Source organism: Lutra lutra, chromosome 15, assembly GCF_902655055.1.
Source record: "Lutra lutra chromosome 15, mLutLut1.2, whole genome shotgun sequence".
In the NCBI taxonomy this organism is placed as follows: domain Eukaryota; kingdom Metazoa; phylum Chordata; class Mammalia; order Carnivora; family Mustelidae; genus Lutra; species Lutra lutra.
In genome coordinates, this window is record NC_062292.1 from 24,028,110 (window position 1) to 24,049,620 (window position 21,511).

Here is a 21,511-nt window from a genome sequence, read left to right on the forward strand (position 1 = left end):
GCATGGAGGGCGCTGAGCTCCACGAGCAGGGGCTAATGTGAGGACACCTGCTCACCAGTAGGAGTTGATGATCTTGCAGAAAGCCAGCTCACAGCACATCTTCAGGTTGCTCTGATGGTCTATCAGTTCGCTTGAGGAACACTTGCTGGGATCTACTTCACAGTTCTCATCGGACTCGTACAAAGCTTTGATGAACTCCCCTGTTTGAAGAGAGAAGATGACAAGTAGTACAACTATGAAGAGTGTCCTCCTGAACAGAATAAAAGGATTCTGGATTTCTCTCCTTAATGTAGAATGGGAATTTCTTTCCGAGACCTCACGTGGAGGGCACAAAGGATTGTTACCGCTTTAGAACCCAAGGGTTACTGCCTCCCATATGCCATGTTTATTTTCCTCATCCTGGAAGTGGAAAAACTGCAGTAAGTAACATCACCATCATGGTATTTATAAATATAAGAATGATACTACTTTAAACAACGATATGACTTTAAATCTATTCTCTAAAACCATGAATATATTTTATTAGCAGGAACTCATTATTTGTTACAAGGCCCTTCTACCAGGGTGAATAACGTTATTTTAGAAGAAAAAAGAACCCAAGCTTGATTGAACAGCCAACATAAGTGTTTAGTGCTAAAGCTGGTGCCAAACACAGATTCGAGTAACGGTCTCTAGACTTACCTCTTGTGAAGGGGACAGACTCTCATCAGAGCACAAAATTGTAGCAGAACATTTCTTCATATGTTTGTCCAAAGAAATTTAGTTTAGAAGCACTGTTCATATAATCCCTCCTCTAGAGAGATATGCCCACATTCCCTAAAAGAACAAATCCTTACCTTCCCTGTTCATCCTCCACTATTCACTATACCTTATGTATGTTCTAGTGTTCCATGTCTCACGCTGTGGGGGATTATCTGTTCACATGCCTGTCCCATGGTCACGTCTCTGGGATAAATACCCTTGGGGGTCAGAGGCCAGCTTCAACTCATGCTTGAATTTCCAGCCTATCAAATAGCTCCCAAAGCACTGAAGATGCTCGATATTTACCAAAGATGATTGTATGTATTCTTAGGTTTTTAGAGGTCTTTATGACAGAGGAGTGGATTTTGCAATGGATCCCTTCAAATCTGCTTATATCTCTCAAGGTTCAGCCTAGTTCTTTTCTTTTCTTTTCTTTCTTTCTTTCTTTCTTTCTTTCTTTCTTTCTTTCTATCTTTTTTTTTTTTTTGAAGATTTTATTTACTGAATTGACAGAGAGATAGCACAAGTAGGCAGAGCAACAGGCAGAGGGAGGGAGAAGCAGGCTCTCTGTGAGCAGGGTGGGGCTCGATCCTTGGACTCTGGGATCATGACCTAAGCCGAAGGCAGATGCTTAACTGACTGAGCCACCCAGGTGCCCAAAATGGCAACTTTGAACTAATTTTTCTCTGGAATTCTTCAGGCAGCCTGGAAATAGTATCTATTTTTTTTTTTTGCCCAAAGTGTATGAAATATAACTAAACTGTAATTATACTGAGTGTTCAGCGTCCTTATTAATTTTTTGGTTTACTGAGACTTCACTGTGAAGCCTCTTTACAGAATAATTATTATAAAACCTTTCTCAATTGTAGTATTAGAGGCTCCTGCCACAGTAAGTACGGTTTCATATGAAAATAATTGAATTTTTCTCAGGTAACTGAAAATTGTGCAGTTCTTCAGGGTTTCTATTTGAAAAATCACATTACTATCTCAAACCATATAAAATCAGTCTGAGTTTACACTGGCTCCAAGACACTGTTAGTTGTTTTCAAAAGAGCGTTTCTGTCAGAAAAGTAAAATATGGGAGAAGAGTCAGCCATTGAGCATCTAGGATGTTAAGGCTAACTAGAAATTGGGAACTTAAGCAGGAAGACGACAGTAGAATCTCCATTCTGAAGCATCTTACCACTTAATTTTGTTTATGGTTTTGGAAGCAGCAGCCATTTTCACTACCCTGGTCCCTGCTCTTGGGTTATAAATATGATAATAGAGATCTATGTGGGGTTATTTGAGTTTCTTCTCATGGTCACTGAATTTTCATGTCTCATTTAGCCCATCAGCTATTTAATTATTCTCTCTCATATCATAGCACTTGCATCCACTTTTCACTTTGGAAATTATTTATTTGGAAATCCTGTGTATTAGTACACTGAATGGCAGAACACAGATTTTGATTTTTAAGAAGTAGGTAGTTAGTAAACACATACTTACCCCTACGTCCACAGAATGGAGACTACGATTTGAGATGTTTCATCATTGCCTTTTAAAGGCAATACAAATCATTAAAGCAAGCCATGAGATATACTTTATATGATTGTAATAAGCTCTTTAGGTGAGACTATGAACCTCTCTGTAACTTTCCCAATATCAGTGAAAATCCACTTTCACTATTCTTACAAATTCCCATTATATCTTAAACTAAAGCACATGACTTAGAGAAAAGAATATGAAGCTAGGAAGAAGGAAGAGAAAAAATTTACTTCTGCAGAGTAGGAATTAATCACTACTACAGTGAGTCCACTTCATGTAAACACAGTGGGCCCATTTCTTTGGCAGTCATTCACATCACACCCCGTACAACCTGGTTCCTATCCTCCTGACAGCAGTCCCAGCCACCACCAGTGATCTTTAAGTTGCCAAATGCAATAGTTTTTTCTTTTTAATCTCCGCCTTCCTCAATCTCTGACTTTATTGATGTTTTCATGTCTTTCGGTGTCTAGGACTATTTTCTTGGTTTTCTTGGTTTCCATGTGTGCATGTGTGCTTTCTCTTTGTGATCACTTCCTGTTCCCCCTCTTCCTTCCATCTGTACCATAAACCTAGGTGGACTGGAAGATCTGTAGCTTCACTTATCCCTCCACATAGGTAACTCGGTCCAAAATTTCCAAGAGACACCTAGACAGAGGTCTTGGAATTTCTCACCTAGAACCCCTGGGATTTCCTATTAGAACTTCAAATTGAATACGTACAAAGTGGAAATATTCACTTTTCATCTCTCAAGCCTACTACTTCTATGCTCTTTATTTCTGTCAAGAATTGCATCACCCTTCTAGTAACTCAATGCCCAACATTCATCATAGTATCTGGTCTCCACCGCCTGCTCTGGCCCATTCTCACAAATTGACAAGTTGCCATGTCCCATCAGCTAAACTTCTGTAATATTTCTCAGACCCCCCTTTCCTCTTACTCTTGGTGATCCCATCATTCAGAGGCTCCTGATTTTTGGCCTTCCTTCTTACAATGGCTTCTTAACTGGTCTCTGTTTTCAGTCGCTTTCTTCACCAACACATGTTAATCATTTTGTTAAACTAATTCTATTGAAAATACCCTGCTCAGGACTTGCAGTGGCTCAGCAGTGATTACTGTAAAATCTGAACTCTTCGGCCTGGCATTCAAGGCTCTCAAAAAATTGGTTCTCATTGTTTTTCTAATCTTTGTTATTGTTGTTGACTTGTCTGTTTCATTTCATTTTTCAGCTAATTAATTTTATTTCATACATGTCTGGTTCTCTCATACCTTTATGTCTTTTTGTCCCCATGGTTCTTTCCCTATGCTAATTCCTACTACTTTCCTTGTCCAATATCTGTTTTTATATAACCCTTCTAATTCTTTAAGCTACACACACACTGTTTATAGATCTTACATGGGAAATTCCATCAGCTAGAATTAATTCTTTGGAAAAACACAGGATCCCTCTCCTCTCTCTTTTTATAGGGATACCCTTACCTTATCTCCCCATTTTATAAACTCCTTGAGAGCAAAAATCTGTCTATTCATTCAACATAACTTACTGTCTACTCTTGACCATCACATGTGACTACTGAGCACTTGAAATGGGGCTAGTGCTAACTGGAATACGTAACAAATGTGAAACACAAACCAAATTTTAAAGAGTTTGCATGAAAAAAAGTAATGTGCCTCACTAATAATTTTTATACTGATAACTGGCTAAATAATATTTGGATATACTGGGTTAAGTATAATGTTATTAAAATTAATTTTACCTATTTCTTTTTACCCTTTTTATACTGTGACCACCCGGGAATTTAAATTACTCACATGTGACTCATATTATGTTTGTATATGATGGTGCTGCTCTACATTCTGTGGGAAATACTAGGGATATAAAGATAAAAGAAATGACTATGTTCTTCAAGAAACTCAATGTCATGATGTATGTCACCCAGCACAGTGCATTACTCTAGTGGTTTTAATGCCTGAATTTCATGACCAGATCTGAAATTCCAGGTCAGTGGCCTAGTCAGCAAGAACTACCGAATGGGGGGCCCCTGGGTGGCTCAGTGGGTTAAAGCCTCTGCCTTCGGCTCAGGTCATGATCCCAGGGTCCTGGGATCGAGCCCCATATTGGGCTCTCTGCTCAGCGGGGAGCCTGCTTCCCTTCCTCTCTTTCTGTCTGCTTCTCTGCCTACTTGTGATCTCTGTCAAGTAAATAAACAACAACAACAACAAAAAAATCTAAAAAAAAAAAAAAAAAAAAAAAAAACTACTGATTGGGCAAAATTCTAGCGATCCTGAAGGCAGAAATTGGGAGTTAAGGGAACTGGCAAATTTTTTTAACTTTTGATGCATGATAACAAATGTTAACACTTTCAAGATTTAGGTAATATATTTATATTGTAATGTAAATCGTCAATACTTCGGGGGAAACAGGTACCCTCAGATCTAGTAGTGACATCCACTTATATTGTGTGTCTTAGTGTCAGGAACTTAGGGCCCGGGGGGTAGCTGCATATGCTGATGAGCTTTCTCCTTCTGTACATATTGGAATAAAGCAATGTGTAATAAAGCAGTACCACCTGTGAGTACTACTACAGAGAAACTTACAGCTGGAACTCAAACTTTAACACTCTAGTCAGCTAGAACTAAGCAAAATGCTGAATTTGAGTTCAATTTGTTTGTCCTATGAGGGTGAAATAACAAAACTGAAATAACAAAACTGAAAAGCAAAGAAAACAATGTGCTTCTTCTCCATACCCAGTGCGTCGTGAAGATACTGCTGTCCCACCAACTTGAGGTACTCCTCAATAGATTTGGTGGCAATGGTGTTCTCTCTGAAAATCAAGACGTCATGCTCTCCACAGCGATCCACCTCGGACATCACTAAGTCGGTGAGAAAATCCTGGTGAAAAATGTTCAATGAGGCACAAAGCAAATGAATAAATAATATGCGCTACAAGAAACTGATGAAATATCAGACATCCTGAGAATGCTGCTTTAAGACTAAAGCTGCGTGATTCATTTGAAAGAAAAAAAGTCAATTGGAATAAAAGCTTAGGTATCACCGGCCATAGGTTTAAAATTCCGCTAAAGGTTTTCCATCATACTTTTTTTTTTTTTTTAATAAGAGACTCATTTTATTTTATTTTATTTTAAGATTTTATTTATTTATTCGACAGAGAGATCACAAGCAGGCAGAGAGGCAGGCAGAGAGAGAGGAGGAAGCAGGCTCCCTGCTGAGCAGAGAGCCCGATGCGGGGCTCGATCTCAGGACTCTGAGATCATGACCTGAGCCGAAGGCAGCGGCTTAACCCACTGAGCCACCCAGGCACCCCTCCATCATACTTTTGATAAAGACCATACTTCTATATGCGGCCCGTAAGTTCCTCTATTTTCTGGTTTTCGTCCACCTTCCCAGCATCCTTGTGGGTATCCATTCTCTCTGCACTCCATTCTAGCCACAAGGGGCTTCTCTTAAGGCCCTCAGACACCACCAAGCCCCTTCTAACATAGGATGCTGTCTATTAACCACAAAGCTTCGCAAATGCTGTTCCCAGTTCTGCCTCACTCCTAACCCTCGCTCCTCCCCTCACTCTCATGGAGTTAATTCCTCAAATCCTTTGATCCTAGTTTGTACCTCATTTCCTCAGTGAGGCCTTCTCTGAACCAGCATCAGTCAGGTCTCCTATTCCCCATTCTCACAGTCTCATATTTATTTTTTTCTCTGCATTTCTCACTGTAATCACACATTTGCTTCTGTAAGAACTTGATTATTATCTGTTTTCCCCAGAAGACCATAAACCCCATGAGGCTGAAGACAGTGTCTATTTTTAGTCATTTCTAGATCTTCACTATTAGTTTCTGGTACATATAAGGTGCTCAATATATCAGAGTTATAAACTGGTCCATGCTGTCAACATGGAATTTCTTAAACTTAACACTTGAACTCATCTTCTAGGCTGATTATCTGTCTGTCTGTCTATCTATCTATTCATCTATCAATCCTCATCCATCTATATATACATTCACCCAGAAAAAAGGCATAAAGAGAAATAAAGCTCTTAAGGAATAGCTTTAAAATAAATATCTGCTGGTTTCTCCATGTTACTTCTTTGTTTTATAATCCCCAATCCCTGGATATACTACTACTACTAACAGGCTTCCTTCCTAATTTTTTTTTTTTTTTTTAATCACTAGCAAAGCATCCTTCTCCAATTTAGATCTCTGCATGAAACATAGTATATATACTTCTTCATAAAAGGGAAGAGATGTTGGGTAATGTAACCCTCCTTTTTCACTTACCTTGGCTCTGCCAGTACTTTGAAGAATGTGCACTAAGGCACAGGCCAACTCCTCTTTATTTCTCACACTGATTACTGGTTCAAGGACAGAACACAGCATGGTGTAGTTGCTGGTGACAAATTCTGCAAATTCTTTGTATTGCTCCATAGGCAGAATGGTGATAGTTTGGAAACGTGATTTAATTCGAATAGAAGGTCCTCCTGTCTTTCCTTTGTTGGGTGTAGGGGTACTCACTGGGTACCATTTTTCTACAAATTGACGACCAGTCACACTGGCAGTGGGAATGTTGACTAGTCCTACATAATTATTCTTGTCTTTTTTTTTCTTTTTTTCCACATCTTTATAAATGTGAACTGTGATGCTATGAAGAGGTGGAAGGCTGTAGAATTCAAAATGTTCACCCCAGAAAATATTATCTGCTTTGGTCTTGCTGGTTGTACGAGCAAAGAGGGTATCATCAAGGCACAGTTCACAGAAATATTTCTTTTTAGGGGCAAGGTCCTTGGCTTCAATGATCCACAAACGAAGAACATTTTCAGCTCGTCTGCAATTGTCCTATAAAAAAGCAAACAACAAAGTTTGAGTTGGAAAGTTGAAGTCCCAGAAAAACATTTTCCTTTTAAAGTAGGTGATATTGACCATGCACTTTATTAAGGGCAGTCATTAAATAATGAAAGGGATTGCTTTCTCTTTGTTCAGGAAAATAGCAAGCTCTAAATAAGAAGATATCAGAATCTTAGCCTCATATAGTCAATTTACTTGGGTTAAAAGAATATCCTGTAATGTAAGTTCTAAAAAGCCAGCCTAGTGGCAACTGGCCCAGTTTCTGCAAATAAAAGAAGAGATAAGTAGTTAAGAAACTAGTGTTCTAGTCCCACTTCTGTCATGCACCAGCTTCTCACCTGGGCTCGTCATGTAACTTGTGAGTCTTCTTACCCACACGGGTAAAATCACAATAATATCTGCAATAAGATTATTTTGAGTGTAAAATGGCATAACATGTAAATAAAAATTAAGGTGTGATTGCCGCATTTACCTTCTATCAACTTATTGCTTACAGAGGTATACATTTTTTAGATACTCAAAGCCACTATTACCTTATTTGGTTGAACTGTCCTACGAAGGTTTTCCATCCACTTATCTCTCTCTGAAGCGGAGTTACAGCTGAAGCATTTACTTCCACTTAAATATGTAACCTTCAACATAAAGATTAGAGATAAGGAAAAGGAAACAGGATTTGGGGGCTCTATCTTTGTCATTCTATCCTTATGAGTTACAAATATGCTATGAACCCAAATCATAACGTACAAAACCAAAATGATACTTGGTGGTTCCATGACGTCTCTATTCTACATCTGCATCTGCTTTTTTTTCTCTCATTGGAGGGAGCATTCACACTCCTTTCCAGGTAGGAGAACAAAACCCACTGAGAATTCAGGTCAGAACCTAAAACTGGCCTTCAGTTCAGAAAGATCAATATTAAGAACCTTCCAGGCCACATCTTCAAATCAAACAAATATGCTCGATATAACTGAAAATGCAAGAGAGCCTCTACAATAGCTTATCAAATTTCTTGGAACTGCCTTCACTATAATATTACAGAAAGAATATTCTATGAAAGTGAGAAGAGTTAGCAGTACTGAATCAATGTCTTTGGAACCCATTTCTCCTCCACTAGGCAACCAGCTTGTTCATTTCCAGTTATTGATCACTATTATCACTGTCCTTTAAAAATGAACATGCTCTCTATACACTTAGAACCTAACACTGGGCCTGGTATGCAGCCTGTTGAACTGAGGTCCACAAATAGGGGAAAATTCACATGACTTTGGTAAAAAAAGAACACCAATAAATGGCCTGTCCAAATAGTTTGAATGTGCTCACATATTAATTCAATCCACAGTTACAACCTAGTGAAGGAGATCAGATTATGCATGTTGTTCAATATGGTAGCTACTAGCCATGTGTGGCTAAGTGAACCCCTGAAATGCAGCTAGTCCTAAACGAGATGTATTATAAATATAACATACACATCACGCACACATTTTGAATAGTTAGCTTAAAAAACAAAAAGGATATAAAAAATCTCACTGATAATTTTATATTAGTTACATGTTAAAATGATACTTGGGTTTAATAAAATTTTAGATTTTAGATTTCATATTTGGTTAGTTTATATTTCTGTTGGATAGGGTGGATCCATAAGAACAGGAATCAAACACCTTTCAACTTCTATACCATCTATCACAGCATTCATATTAGTCACTTAGTAAGTTCACTCTAATTAATCAAATCTTAATCTGAACAATTATACATACATATATGTAATATATGTAATATAAAATATATATGGGTATGTTTATATATATGTAGTTTTTTTTATTAAAGATTTTTATTTATTTATTTGACAGACAGAGATCGCAAGTAGGCAGAGAGGCAGGAGGAGAGAGAGGAAGGGAAGCAGTCTCCCTGCTGAGCAGAGAGCCGAGAGCCGGACACGGGGCTTGATCCCAGGACCCTGGGATCATGACCTGAGCTGAAGGCAGAGGTTTTAACCCACTGAGCCACCCAGGCACCCCTATATATGTAGTTTTAAACTTTAAATTACAAAATTGGTCAATTGTGTACATTTAATTTTAGAGGGAGAAATTACCTTAGAAAAAGTGATGGTCATAATTTATTGGTGAAGAGCAATTTATTCATTCAAGAAATCAGGCACCTGCAATGTGCCAGGGACTGAGCTATGTGCAGGGGATTATAAAAATAAATAAGACAAGGACTCAGATCTTGAACTGCCGAGGTTGTACTTAGGAAAATTATGGTTTTGGTCAATCTTCTCAAAGAATCATTAAAATTGGGGGCTTAGGTTTTCAGGAGAAAGATACACAGTGGGTGGTATTTTTATCAAAACTAAAAAATTTAAAAAGGGAAAAAAACCTAAAAAATGAAAATACTAACTTAGTAAATTAATGTTAGACCTGTGACCTCTGCCGAGAATATAATAAGAACCCATTATTTTGAAAGCAGACTAGGCCAAAAGGAATGAAAAATATCAATAACTGCAACAACCAATATAATTAGATTAATAGATTTCCAACTTTCTTCCTAAAAGTAGGCAATTTTCAGCAAGTGAAAGTCACTTAAGATGATCAAATCATTGATACCACCCACAGTAAAGAAATCATAAAATTACTGGCTAGAAAATCTGTTTAGTTAACCTCTCTTCCTTCTTTCTATGCTTTTTACCTCAAAGCAGAAGTCTTGCCCAAGGATGCTACTATGGAGTGGTTTCACTGATACAGGCTCTCCTCTGCCTAGATCCAGACATTCCACCGCACTGCAAGGGCTCAGCAAGGACTCATGGGAACGTGACTCTTTTAGTTTAGGCAGACCTCGAGCCCTAAAAGTAGAAAAAGATATTTTAGACCATGTAACTCCTTGGCCAACAAGAAAATGAAGGACTGATGCACTGGAGGTTAACAACAAATGTATAAATTCCCAAGGGAAATGTAAATAAGGGGCAAATTAATAGTTAATCCATGGATCATCACAGTAGCCATATTCACATGGCACATATAAACCACATACATATTTGTGTGTGTACACATACACACAGTATACATACACACACTTTTTCAGTACAATATAAAAACATACTATAACTTTACCAGTCTCAAGGGAGTTCAAAAAACTCCACTACAAACATTGTTTTTATCCTCATTCCTATCTTGAAGATGAAGAAATACATACTATTCAAGGTAGCTTACATATTCTTTTTTCAGGCAAAGGTATTATCAAAAGTTGTTTTCTTTCTTTCTTTTTTTATTGTCATAGCTTGAACCTCTTCTCTCCTTGATGAAATAGTAGTGGGTGAACCCTCATTCTGTTTCTTTCTGTTTTGGCAGAATAAACACATTCATACACACAGTCAAAGCCAAACTTTTCAGCACAAGACCCTGCCTTTCAAAAGATCTGATTTCCATCTCAATGTGGAATTCTTTTCTGGCAAGCATTTGGTCATATCCATGCTTTACTGTATAAACATGAATAAAGAATAAAATGCCTTGAAGAAACCTCCCACTCTCAAAAGAAATGTTCAAACTCTCATCTAGAAGAACAAATCTTTGTCAACACCATTCAGGCACCCTGACTGATTCTGTTTCTCAGTTGTTTAAAAAAGAATGTTGGGAATGACTCTGGTCATGACAGGAGCTAGTCCCTCGCTGCCCTTCAAGCTTGGGAAGTATTAATGAGGTCAAGCGATATAAAGTAAAATATTCTTGGATCCAGAACTAGATAGCCAAGTGGTTTTACTCGATAATTATAGAATTTATTGACTAAAACACCCAGAGTTAAATCTATGTGTTTTGAGTAGAAGTATCCAGTAGTACGGATAAAAAGAAATGTCTTGTGTAAAGACATTCATTTTTGTAAAACACATTGAATAAAGAGCTTCATTTATTTCCTTGAAACGACTACATTAACATTAATATCAGAGTGGCTTTCGATTAAATTATAAAGCAGTAAGTTAGAGGAAGCTCGCACTCAAGGCTGCTCTTTCCCTTTTGTTTCCATTCTCATGATTTCATCAAGCTCCAGATAGGAAGAAACATCTCGAGCCGTAAGAATCTGCATCCATTCTTCTTTCCACACACATGAAAAACAACTACCATTTCATGTTTACATTGAAAAACATGTGTTCTGACACTCAGCAGCATTTCTAAGGTCAAAAAGCCACTATGTCTATTTCCCATGGATAATACAAAGCATGTATGAAAGGGACAAATGCCACTGAATGTTCTGTACATAAGAATATAACAAGGTGACATTTCTTTCCTCCTGCTCTCTCGGGTAAGACAATGACATGTTATAAACTGCAAACACAGCCCCGCCACTGTAAATAACTAAATGCTACAAAAAATTTTTACTTCCACATAATTACCATCTAACCTTTCCCAGTATGTTTCATAGGAAGCCAGTGGAGTTAACAGGATACTGTAATCTTTTTACAAACACGTATCCAACAGTCACTCCAGCCCATTTTTCCCAGGAGTTGTCTGGAAGGGAAAAGCCGCTCATGCTCGGGGAGTGAGCCTCCCGGTAGGAAAGACAGAGGCCTATTTGAAATCGAAGCAGGTATGGCAGAGGGCTTGCTTTTATTTGGAAAATTTGCAAGGCAAATATCCTCAAACAGAAATTAATTTGATTTTCAACAAAATAAACGCCTACCTACATGAAGCAACGGTACAGCCACGTGGCGGCGCAGCCCCAAACCATAGCGGAGCCGCATGTCCCGCGTCGGGAGGCACTCTGTGTGCCTCCTCAGAAAGCAATCCTCTGCTTAGCAGCCAAGAGCCAACAGAACAGACTTTCCCTGCTGCCTTCGGGGACTGAGAACATCTTTGGGTAAACGTTTTCCAGGTGTAATTTCAAGTCTCCAACAGAAGTTGAACAGAAACCCAAAAAGGGAACATGAAGTCACCTTCCAAAGAGGCTGCAGAATAGGTACTATTCCTCCCTCTCTTCCTCAGGCTGCAGCCGGCCAGCCCCTCAGGTAACACAAACAAGGTGCTGGGCTCTAGGCTGGGCCTGTTGCCATGGCGCTCCGCCTAGGAGGAGAGCAGGGCTGGGAGGCAGCAGGGAGAAGCTGCGGTTTGAAGGACTCGGTTTGAAGGAGCGTGCTCTGTGAACGTGACCATTTTAAGACAGGAAGGAAGGAATGGCAACGTCTCTACTCATTTTTAGTAACAGTTTCTCAAAGTCAGAGGCCGTTGGGAAAAAACAGGCAACTCTGCGGGTGGAAGAGAATCTCTTAATGTAGGGACAAACCTGAGCTTTGGCTTGTCTCCTCCATGATTCCCTGCCATTTGCTACATCCTACTTGTGAGAACAATCTTTCTCTCACATCTGTTCTATTTCCTTTTCAGTATTTACCCTAGTTTAATGTTCCCAGGTATTATTTCTTATTAACTTATCTGGACTACACATTTTTTTTTTTTAAAGAGAGAGCTGGATAAAAATCCTTATTTATTGTTTTTCCAATGCTGAACAAATTTCATTTTGATGCTTATGTCTAACTTCCAAACGTAGCCATCAACAGATATTACAAACAAGACATCTGGAATGAGAATCCAAAACTTCTCCTAGTTATTGAAATTGCAATGATTAATTTATAGTTAGAATCTCCTATTGTTCAGCATGTAGGTATGTGTGTGTACGCACACTTACACCCTCACACCCATGAACTGAACACCGAAGTCACTAGGTATGTTCAACATTACTACTGAATAAATAAGCAAGCCCTTCCTGTATCGGGGAAAAATGTCTCTGGGAAGATAGAAGTAATTCCCAGAGAAGCAGGATTACAGTAAACAGGAAGATCAAGCAGCCTGGGAATGGCTTGAGGGGGTTGGGGGGGAGGTATTATCAGGCAAATAGTTTTATGTAATAGCATTAGTAACTCACATCCCTTCTAAATCATGTTTATCTCCTCCTGTACCTTTATGGGAATTGATTTTTCTTAGCTCTGCTAACTAGAGAGTTTTAAGAACCCTGTACAGCACAACAGCTTACTTCTATAATGTAAAGTAGAAGGTGGATTTACTGAGAGAATAATTGGAGTTTAAGGCCATTTTTCCCAGTCCAGTCTGATGATGGCCTTCATCAAGGAACCTAGCCTTGAAAGTGGACCTTGTGAATCTCTTGACTACTAGCCAGAGTTCTCTTCCCAACTCCTGCACGTCTGCCTCCAATCCCCATCATCCCAAACACTAAGTAAGAATCATTCAGGGCTCCAATAGAATTGTTACTTGGTTTAATTAGGAAACTGCTTTCCAGAAGCAATTTTACTTTCAATTAAGGAACACCCTATTCTTTACATTTTTGTTTTAAGGTCAGCAAACAACCTTGATTGCTATGTAAACTCCAAGGCCTCCAGCAAGGTGATGAGTAAGGGTTAAAAATGTAATTGCTTTGGTGATGAAGATTACGTGGGGCTTCTGACCTATTTAAAAGATAAACTACAAGAGAAGCCTTCAATAACTCACTACATTGAATAAGTATTTCATTGCTTTAACCCATATCCCTATTTTAAATCAGTCTTAGAAGACAAAAGTGAAGGGTTGGGGGATGGGGAGCCAATACACACACCACTAGATGCACTGATAGAAAAAAAAAAAAAAGAGCCAAAGAACTCTGATTAGTGTGATGTTAACTAAAACACAGCTGGATTTTTCTCAGCTTCACCATTCAATTTTTTTAAAAGCCATATTTCCCCCAAAGTGCCAGTGGTGCTTGGATGTGCTAGCTCAATCTGCCATGTGTTTACAGATTCAGTCCCAAATTATCCAGGAAACTTTTAATTAAAAATGCTTATTGCCACGCAAAATCCTGCACTCCAGCGCAGGTGAATTTCTGCTGGGTTTGACAGTTATGATTCCAGATCGCTTCACTGAATTCTTGAAGAAACAGCTCAGCCGTAAGGTGGGTGCAGAAATGTATGTTCATATTCACTAGTATGTATTCCTAAGGCACTTTACCTTGTTTGAGAATTTCCCAGGTAGTAACTAACAAGATTCAGAATCCTAATACTCTACCAATAAATACGCATAGAGTCCAATAAGTTTTTAAAACTTGCATCTGAGATGTCACTTTGGGAAAAATGTGGCTTTACTTGCACTTTACATTTTATTGTTTATCGACCTGGTACATCTTTTGAAAAAGGAGATCTTTCCCTGTGCTATAATTTTAAAGGTTTCCTTCCTTGGATTAAACAACAACAACAACAACAACAAAATAAATTAGAACTCATTCACCAGAATTCTACTTGTGGGCTCAGAAGAAAGTCCTCCCTGAGGATCCTACTGCACTGGTTTATTTGCTGCAGTTAAAGCCAGTCCCTACTGCTTAAATTACTCACTGATTTTGAAGTTAGCTTTAAAAAATATACCACACAACCACTCACACAGAAAGCTATTTATGGAAACATGACATATATTGCTGATCTTCCCTCTCCCTACTCTCAGCCTCTAGACAGGATGGTCTAATGAGCCCAACTGCTAATGGTAAAAAAAGGATATTTGTCAGCCTGAGTTGTCACTTAAAATGAACAAACTCATGGTAAGGAAATATATCATCATAGACAAAAATGACATTCAACCTATTTTGGTACACATTCATATTGGGTACACATACGGGTATATATGCAATGAAGGAAGACAAAACAAAAAAAGAAAAACAAGATTATAAATATTAAAACATGTTTAGGAGGGCAGAAAACTCAACTAACCTCCAATATGACAGACACTAGGAAGAATCTCTTTATAGAAACTGTGCCATACTGTAATATACCTATTGCTTTTTGTCTTTAAGTTGCAAATGGAATAAGATCTACTACTGCCTACTGAATTAAACACAACTATATTGAATTTTTAAAACCCCATAAAACGATGTAAAGAAAAGGGAACCTTCTTACACTGTTAGTAGGAATGCAAACTGGTACAGCCACTCAGTAAAACAGTATGGAGATGCCTCAAAAAGTTAAAAATAGAGCTATCCTATGATCCAGCAATAGCACTATTAGGTATTTGCCCAAAGGACACAAAAATACTGATTTGAAGGGATACATGCACCCCCATTTATAGCAGCATTATCAACAATAGCCAAAATATGGAAAGAGCCCAAATGTCCATCAACTGATAAATGGATAAAGAAGTTGTGGTGTATATACACAATGGAATATTACTCAGCCATAGAAAGAATCTTCCCATTTGCAACAACGTGGATAGAGCTAGAGAGCATTATGCTAAGTGAAATAAGTCAGAGAAAGACAAATACCATATGATTTCACTCATATATGGAATTTTAGAAATGAAATAGATGAATGTGTGGGGGTAAAAAAAGAGGGAGGCAAACCATAAAACAGACTCTTAACTACAGAGAACAAACTGAGGGTTGCTGGAGAGGACATGGGTGGAGGGGGATGGGTGAAACAGGTGATGGGCATTAAGGAGGGCACTTGCTGTGATGAGCGATCCATTACTAAATTCTACACCTGAAACTAATATTTGACTCTACGTTAACTAGTTGGACTTTAAATAAAATTTGAAATAAACAAGCAAAACCAACTAAACCAAACCATACTCACAAACAACTCAACTAACATACTTACTAGTTAAAGAGTGATTGAAAAGACTAACAACTTTACTCTTTCTCCAATTTAGGTTAGACTTTTGGTCTCATTATTGCTATAAAATAAGTATGGGTGAGAGGAGTATAAATGAGGAAAAACTGGTGCAATTCAATGACATTTACTTCTTACTCATTCTTAAACTCATGACTATTTGCTTTCCCATTACTTTCTCCTTCAGTTGAATATGTATGTATGAACTAATCTATCCATCCAACAATTACTTGGTGTACATTATATGTCAGGCTCTATACTAGAGGTAGATGCAAGAAATACAATGGTGAAGAAAGGCATAGTCCTTGTATTCACCAGTTTATAGTCTGGTTAGCCATTATAATAAAATATGGTAAGATCTATGAAAAAGGATGCAAAAGAGGCTCTATGAGCATTTACCAAAGGGCCCTGGATCTTAACTGGGGATTCAGAGAAACTTTCTTGGAAGAAAAAATAATGTGAACTTGTGACCTCAACTTAGCTCCATGTAGACCTGGAGGTGTAGTTCTAGAGGGAACTGCTAGCCTGTTGAGAAGGCCTGTAGTGAAAGTATTCAAGTCTGAGGTGTTTAAGGAACTGAAGAGAATTCAGCACTGTGGCTCTGGTGCAGTGTGGGTGAGTACAGGGAATGAGAGAAGAGGGGTGGGGAACACTGAGGTTTAAGAAACACCATGATGGGACTTGTAGTAATGTGGGTGTTTCAATTTGAAAAAACAAAACAAAACAAAAAAACAGTGGATGGACTTGGAAAGGTTTTGGGTGGTTGAGGGGAACGACCTGATCAGAAGTGTACCTCAGTAAGAGTACTTTGGCTAAGGTGCGGAGAAAAGAGGGGCACAAAGAGAGGGCAGACAAGAAATGGAACACTTGGAGACTAAGTTCACAGATTATGGCAGTAATGTGAATCAAGATCATGAACAATAGATTAGCAGAAGTGGATGGATTTGAGAGATAATTAGAAGGTAAATAGGTCTTGGGCTTAAAGGCCAGTTAAGCATCTGTCTTCAGCTCAGGTCATGATCCCAGGATCCTGGGATAGAGTTCCGCATCAGGCTCCTTGCTCAGCAGGGACCCTGCTTCTCCCTCTGCCTCTCTCTCTCTCTCTCTCTCCCTTTGTGTCTCTCATGAACAAATAAATAAAATCTTTTTTTCTTTTTTTTTAAAAAAAGAAGGTAAATAGGTCTTAATGATGGAATGTTGGAGGAATCAGGGAGAGAGTAGAGCCGAGGATGAGCTCCTGGGCAGAAAGATGGTGATATCCTTTACAGAGATGGGGAATGAAAGGCAACACGTGTTGAAGTGAGGGTGGAAATGAAATCAAGTTATGTACAAGATAAGTTCAAGGTTTCCTTGAGTAGATATTTGCTGTAGACTGAATGTTTGTGTCCCCCCCCCACAAATTTATGTTGAAATGTTAAACTCTAAGGTGATGGTATTTGGAGGTGTGACCAAATAATGAGAGTGGAGCCCTCATGAATAAGATTTGTACCCTTATAAAATACACCCAGGAGAGATCCACTGCTCATTCTCCCATGTGAGAACACAGTGAAAAGATGGAACTTTTGAATCAGAAAGGTCTGGACCAGACACCGAACTTGCTCTTGAACTTCGCTGCCTCTGGAACTATGAGAAATAATTTTTTTTTATTATAAGCTACTTAGCAGTCTACTGCTAGGTGTTCTGTTACAGCCCCCTGACTAGACTAAGACTCTATGACTACTGCAAGACAATATGCAGGTCAAGAAAAGGTCTTAAGAAAATAACCCAAGGAATGCTAATATCTAAATCTATAGATCTGACAAAAGAGATCAAAGAATTTAAACGACTGAAGGAAACTTAAAAGACTGGAGTATAAAAGCCTGGGAAAGAGAGCCCTCAAGAAGCATGGACTGTCCGTTACTGCAGATCAGTATGTTAAAATATTACTAGTAGCCACTGGATATGTGGACTGAGAGATAATTGAGACTTCGGTAAGAGTAATTTCAGTGAAGCAATGAGGACAAAGATAAGACTGCAGTAGGCAGAGATAATGAATGGGATGTGAGAAACTGGAGACTAACTCATGGAGTCTGACAGTGAAGAGGTGGGAAATAGCTAGAAGGAAACATGAGGTGGAAATGGGCTTGAAGGTGTTTTTTTTCCCCCCTAATGAATCACTTTCTTCCCCTTAAACAATCAAGAAATAAACACTCATGGGTAATAAATTCCAAGAGCCTAGAAGGTTGGAAGGTGAAGAATATAAATAAATACAGCTACCTTCCTCAATCTCCTGGAGAAAATACTATTAACAATGCTTGTGACCCCTCCTTTTATACGTGGACAACCAAATATATACATATACATTGCGCGCGCGCGCGCACACACACACACACACACACACACACACACACACACACGGATTTCTACCATACCTTTTTTCCTTAAGAGTGTATTTTGGACTTCTGTTCATATTGGAACAGATAGATATGATTCGCCTCTTCTTAATAACCATATAGAATTCCCTTATATGGGCCTATAGTGGTTTAACCAGTCTCTGAGGACCATCTCAGTCTTTTTTCTTTTCTTTTTTCCTTTCCTTTCCTTCCTTTCCCTTCCCTTCCCTTTTCTTCTTTTTTCTTTTCTTTCTCTTCTGTGATCACTACCCAGTTTCAAAAAGTATCTTAGTATACATATCTTAATGCACATGTGCATGATTTATGGTTTAGATGTGAAACTGCTAGATCGGAGAGATCATATATTTACAATTTTGATATTGCTAAATTACCCTACATAAAATATGGCATCATAAAAAGAAATATGGCATCAATTTAAATTCCTACCAATGATGGGTGTTTCCATATATGCTATCGCCAAAACTGGATATGGCTGAACTTGAAAACCTTTAGCCAGGATAACTGGTGAAAAATGGTATTTCATTATTGCTTTCTTACACATTTCTTTATGGGTTTGAGACATTTTAATATGTTCATTGGCCATCTCAGTTACCTTTTCTGTGAGTTACAAGCTGCTATTTCATGTTCTTAAACCTTTTTTCTAATTGCTGAACTTAACTGATATGTAAATGTTCTTTGCATGTTAATTAGTACTTTTCCTGTCATATTCATAATTACTTCCCCCAGTTTATGCTTAGAAAGAATTCTCCCATTCCAAGATCATAAGAAATCCAGCTACTGTATTTTCTTTTAGTGCTTTTGTTTTATTTTTTCACCAAGTACATTTGGATTTATTAGGGGGAGGAGAGACAAAAGGAGTACAAAAGGGAGTTAGCTTTTTATTTCAGCAAATTATGGAAACATAATGACTACAAACTGACACATTCATTATCACTGCATTCTAGTCTACTCTTGTTAAGAGTTGCTATTTTGAGTACGTTTGCATGTATGTCTATATGTGTGATTTTTACCTTCCATTTTCCTTTCCTTCTCAATCATTTCCTCAGCAAGCGAGGATCCATATCAACACATGCAACAGAGTATAATGGAAAAGGCACTCAACTCAGAGCCAAAATTATATATTTTTGTCACCTCAAACCACTCACTAGCTATATGTGATGTAGGACAAATAATTTATTCTTTCTGAACCTTAGTTACCTCATTTGTAAAATGTGGATAATGATTTCTCTTCCTACCCTTCACAGTTACTGTGAGAACCAAATGTTATAATGTATGATTTCACAAACAAACTACAGCACCATAAAAATGAGGCTAACATTGCGAACATGGGACTTTTTCACAGTGATATGACATGCATGAGTTTATTTTATGTAAAGTATTCATTTGGTTGAGATCAAGATAGTTATTCTTCAAAATATTCTTTGTTGGGAGAATATGAAGATAGATGGAATAAATGTACATGAACAAATTTTTCTATTAAGATAAAGCATTCTAATGAATGATTAAATGCTCTCATGACACAACTGGATTGGATTTTAGTTCATAAAACTAGGGGACCCTTAATTGGCCTACGGCAGTAAACACTGGTAAGAGAAACTATAATCTATAGCCAGACTGTATTGATTAATAACCTGAAATCCAATAATTTCTGAGAAACTGTCATTCTATGCACGTATGCCATATTGAAAAATATTCTTCTCCTTTATTATACAGAATTCATTTGCAGTCTTCTGTTTCAGGCCAACAAACATTAAGTTCCTTGATAGGACAGGCATTGTGTGAAAGGATGAGGATACAAAAGCTGTTTGTACTCTTGACGAGCTTCCAATCTGCTGCAGTAAGCAGAAACATGAAAAGATAAATTCAGTAGAAAGTAGTAAGGCCTATAAGAGTCCTATAAGTTTGGCCATTAGTGGGTACATGGGGTAGGTGCTTGCTTTAGGATGATGGATGGGAAGAACAAGGCAAAGAAGTCCAAAGGCATACGATTCCTGATTTGGGTATTGTTGCACGAGTATGAATTAGAATGTTATAAATTATGACAAAGGACAGGGGGTAGGAATAGGAAGTGGTATCTGGGATAGAGAGGGCAGCAAGATCAAAAGCAAAGAAATGCAGAACTCCTATGACAGACTTGTCATAGGAGTGGTAGGAGACAATGCTGAGAGTTGGTATAGACAGGGCCATGTTGCACTTTGTGTGTTTTGCTAAAGACCACAGATTAATAAAGGTATTATATACACATCTGATGATAGTAAAACTGCAGTTTCAATTGAGACATTAAGAGAAAACAGATTTGTATACTGAAGTCAAGTACCAGACAAACTGTAGAACTTACAAAGGAAATGTTCCAGAGCCAGTTCTATTACCTTGAACCTCTTAGAACAAGACTATAAAAAGTGGTCAAAGGGGCACCTGGGTGGCTCAGTCAGTTAAGCATCTGCCTTCAGCTCAGGTCATGATCGAGCCCCTCATTGGGCTCCCTGCTCAAAGGGGAGTCTCCTTTCCATCTCCCTTTGCCCCCCCCCCCCAGCGTGTGCACGCTCTCTCTCTCTCTCTCTAAAATGAACAAATAAAATCTTAAAAAAAGAAGTGGTCAGAGTATGAAGAAGGGAAAGGATTTTGTGAGAGAGAATTTTTGGAGAAAGCTGTGAGGCTCATCCCCCTGCCTCCCACCAGGGAAATGGCTAGATGATGCATACAGGGTGAAGTTCGATCCCATCTGGAAAATCTAGATGATGAGAAATGACTAGATGTTGGTGGCAGAACCTAGGAGGGTTGATGCTTTTAGATTAGCCTACACTCCTAGAGGTTTGTCAGCGCAAAGGATGTGTGGATATTTCCTGTGGAACAAGAGGACTAGAAGGGTAAAGAGAGCAGAACAAGGATTCTTTCCTAGAAATTGTGAAAGGAGTTGCTAGTGAACACCTGGGAGAGACATATACCCACTAACCTCAATGAAACCATAGATGAGAGCTTCTTAGAGATAAGACATTTGTGAAGTATCCCCCAAAGTATCCCATGAGGAAACAGTAAGCTTTAAACATTGGGCAGGCTCAGATAGCATTATGGAGGGCTATGATAGTACTAGAACTTTCTTATCCACTTTTTCCTCCTTTCTGTCTTCTCCTGCCCAGAACCTTCTGGCAACTTCTAAAACCACAATTAGTCAGCTGGAAGGGAAGAGCAGATCCAGAGAGAAATAAGTAGTTTATGATGTTTCCTTCTCCAAAGGAAGGCAGGCTCCCTATAACTGGCTTGGCTGGGGCAAGTTCTTAGTTTGATATTTTGAACTGAACACCAACACATTCTGAGTCAAGACCTTTTTATTTCAAACAATAAAATATTAAATAAATGGATTGGTGATCTAAATATAAAA

General features: G+C 38.4%; 1 protein-coding gene across 1 annotated transcript in view; it reads right to left on the reverse strand.

The window, feature by feature from the left end:
- Window positions 1-21,511, reverse strand: part of RASAL2 (RAS protein activator like 2) — a 359,939-nt gene that overhangs the window by 29,469 nt on the left and 308,959 nt on the right. Inside the window, 5 exon segments of the mRNA XM_047703675.1 lie at window positions 56-200; window positions 5,014-5,158; window positions 6,559-7,113; window positions 7,656-7,754; window positions 9,805-9,958. Coding sequence (XP_047559631.1) covers window positions 56-200; window positions 5,014-5,158; window positions 6,559-7,113; window positions 7,656-7,754; window positions 9,805-9,958 — 1,098 coding nt within the window.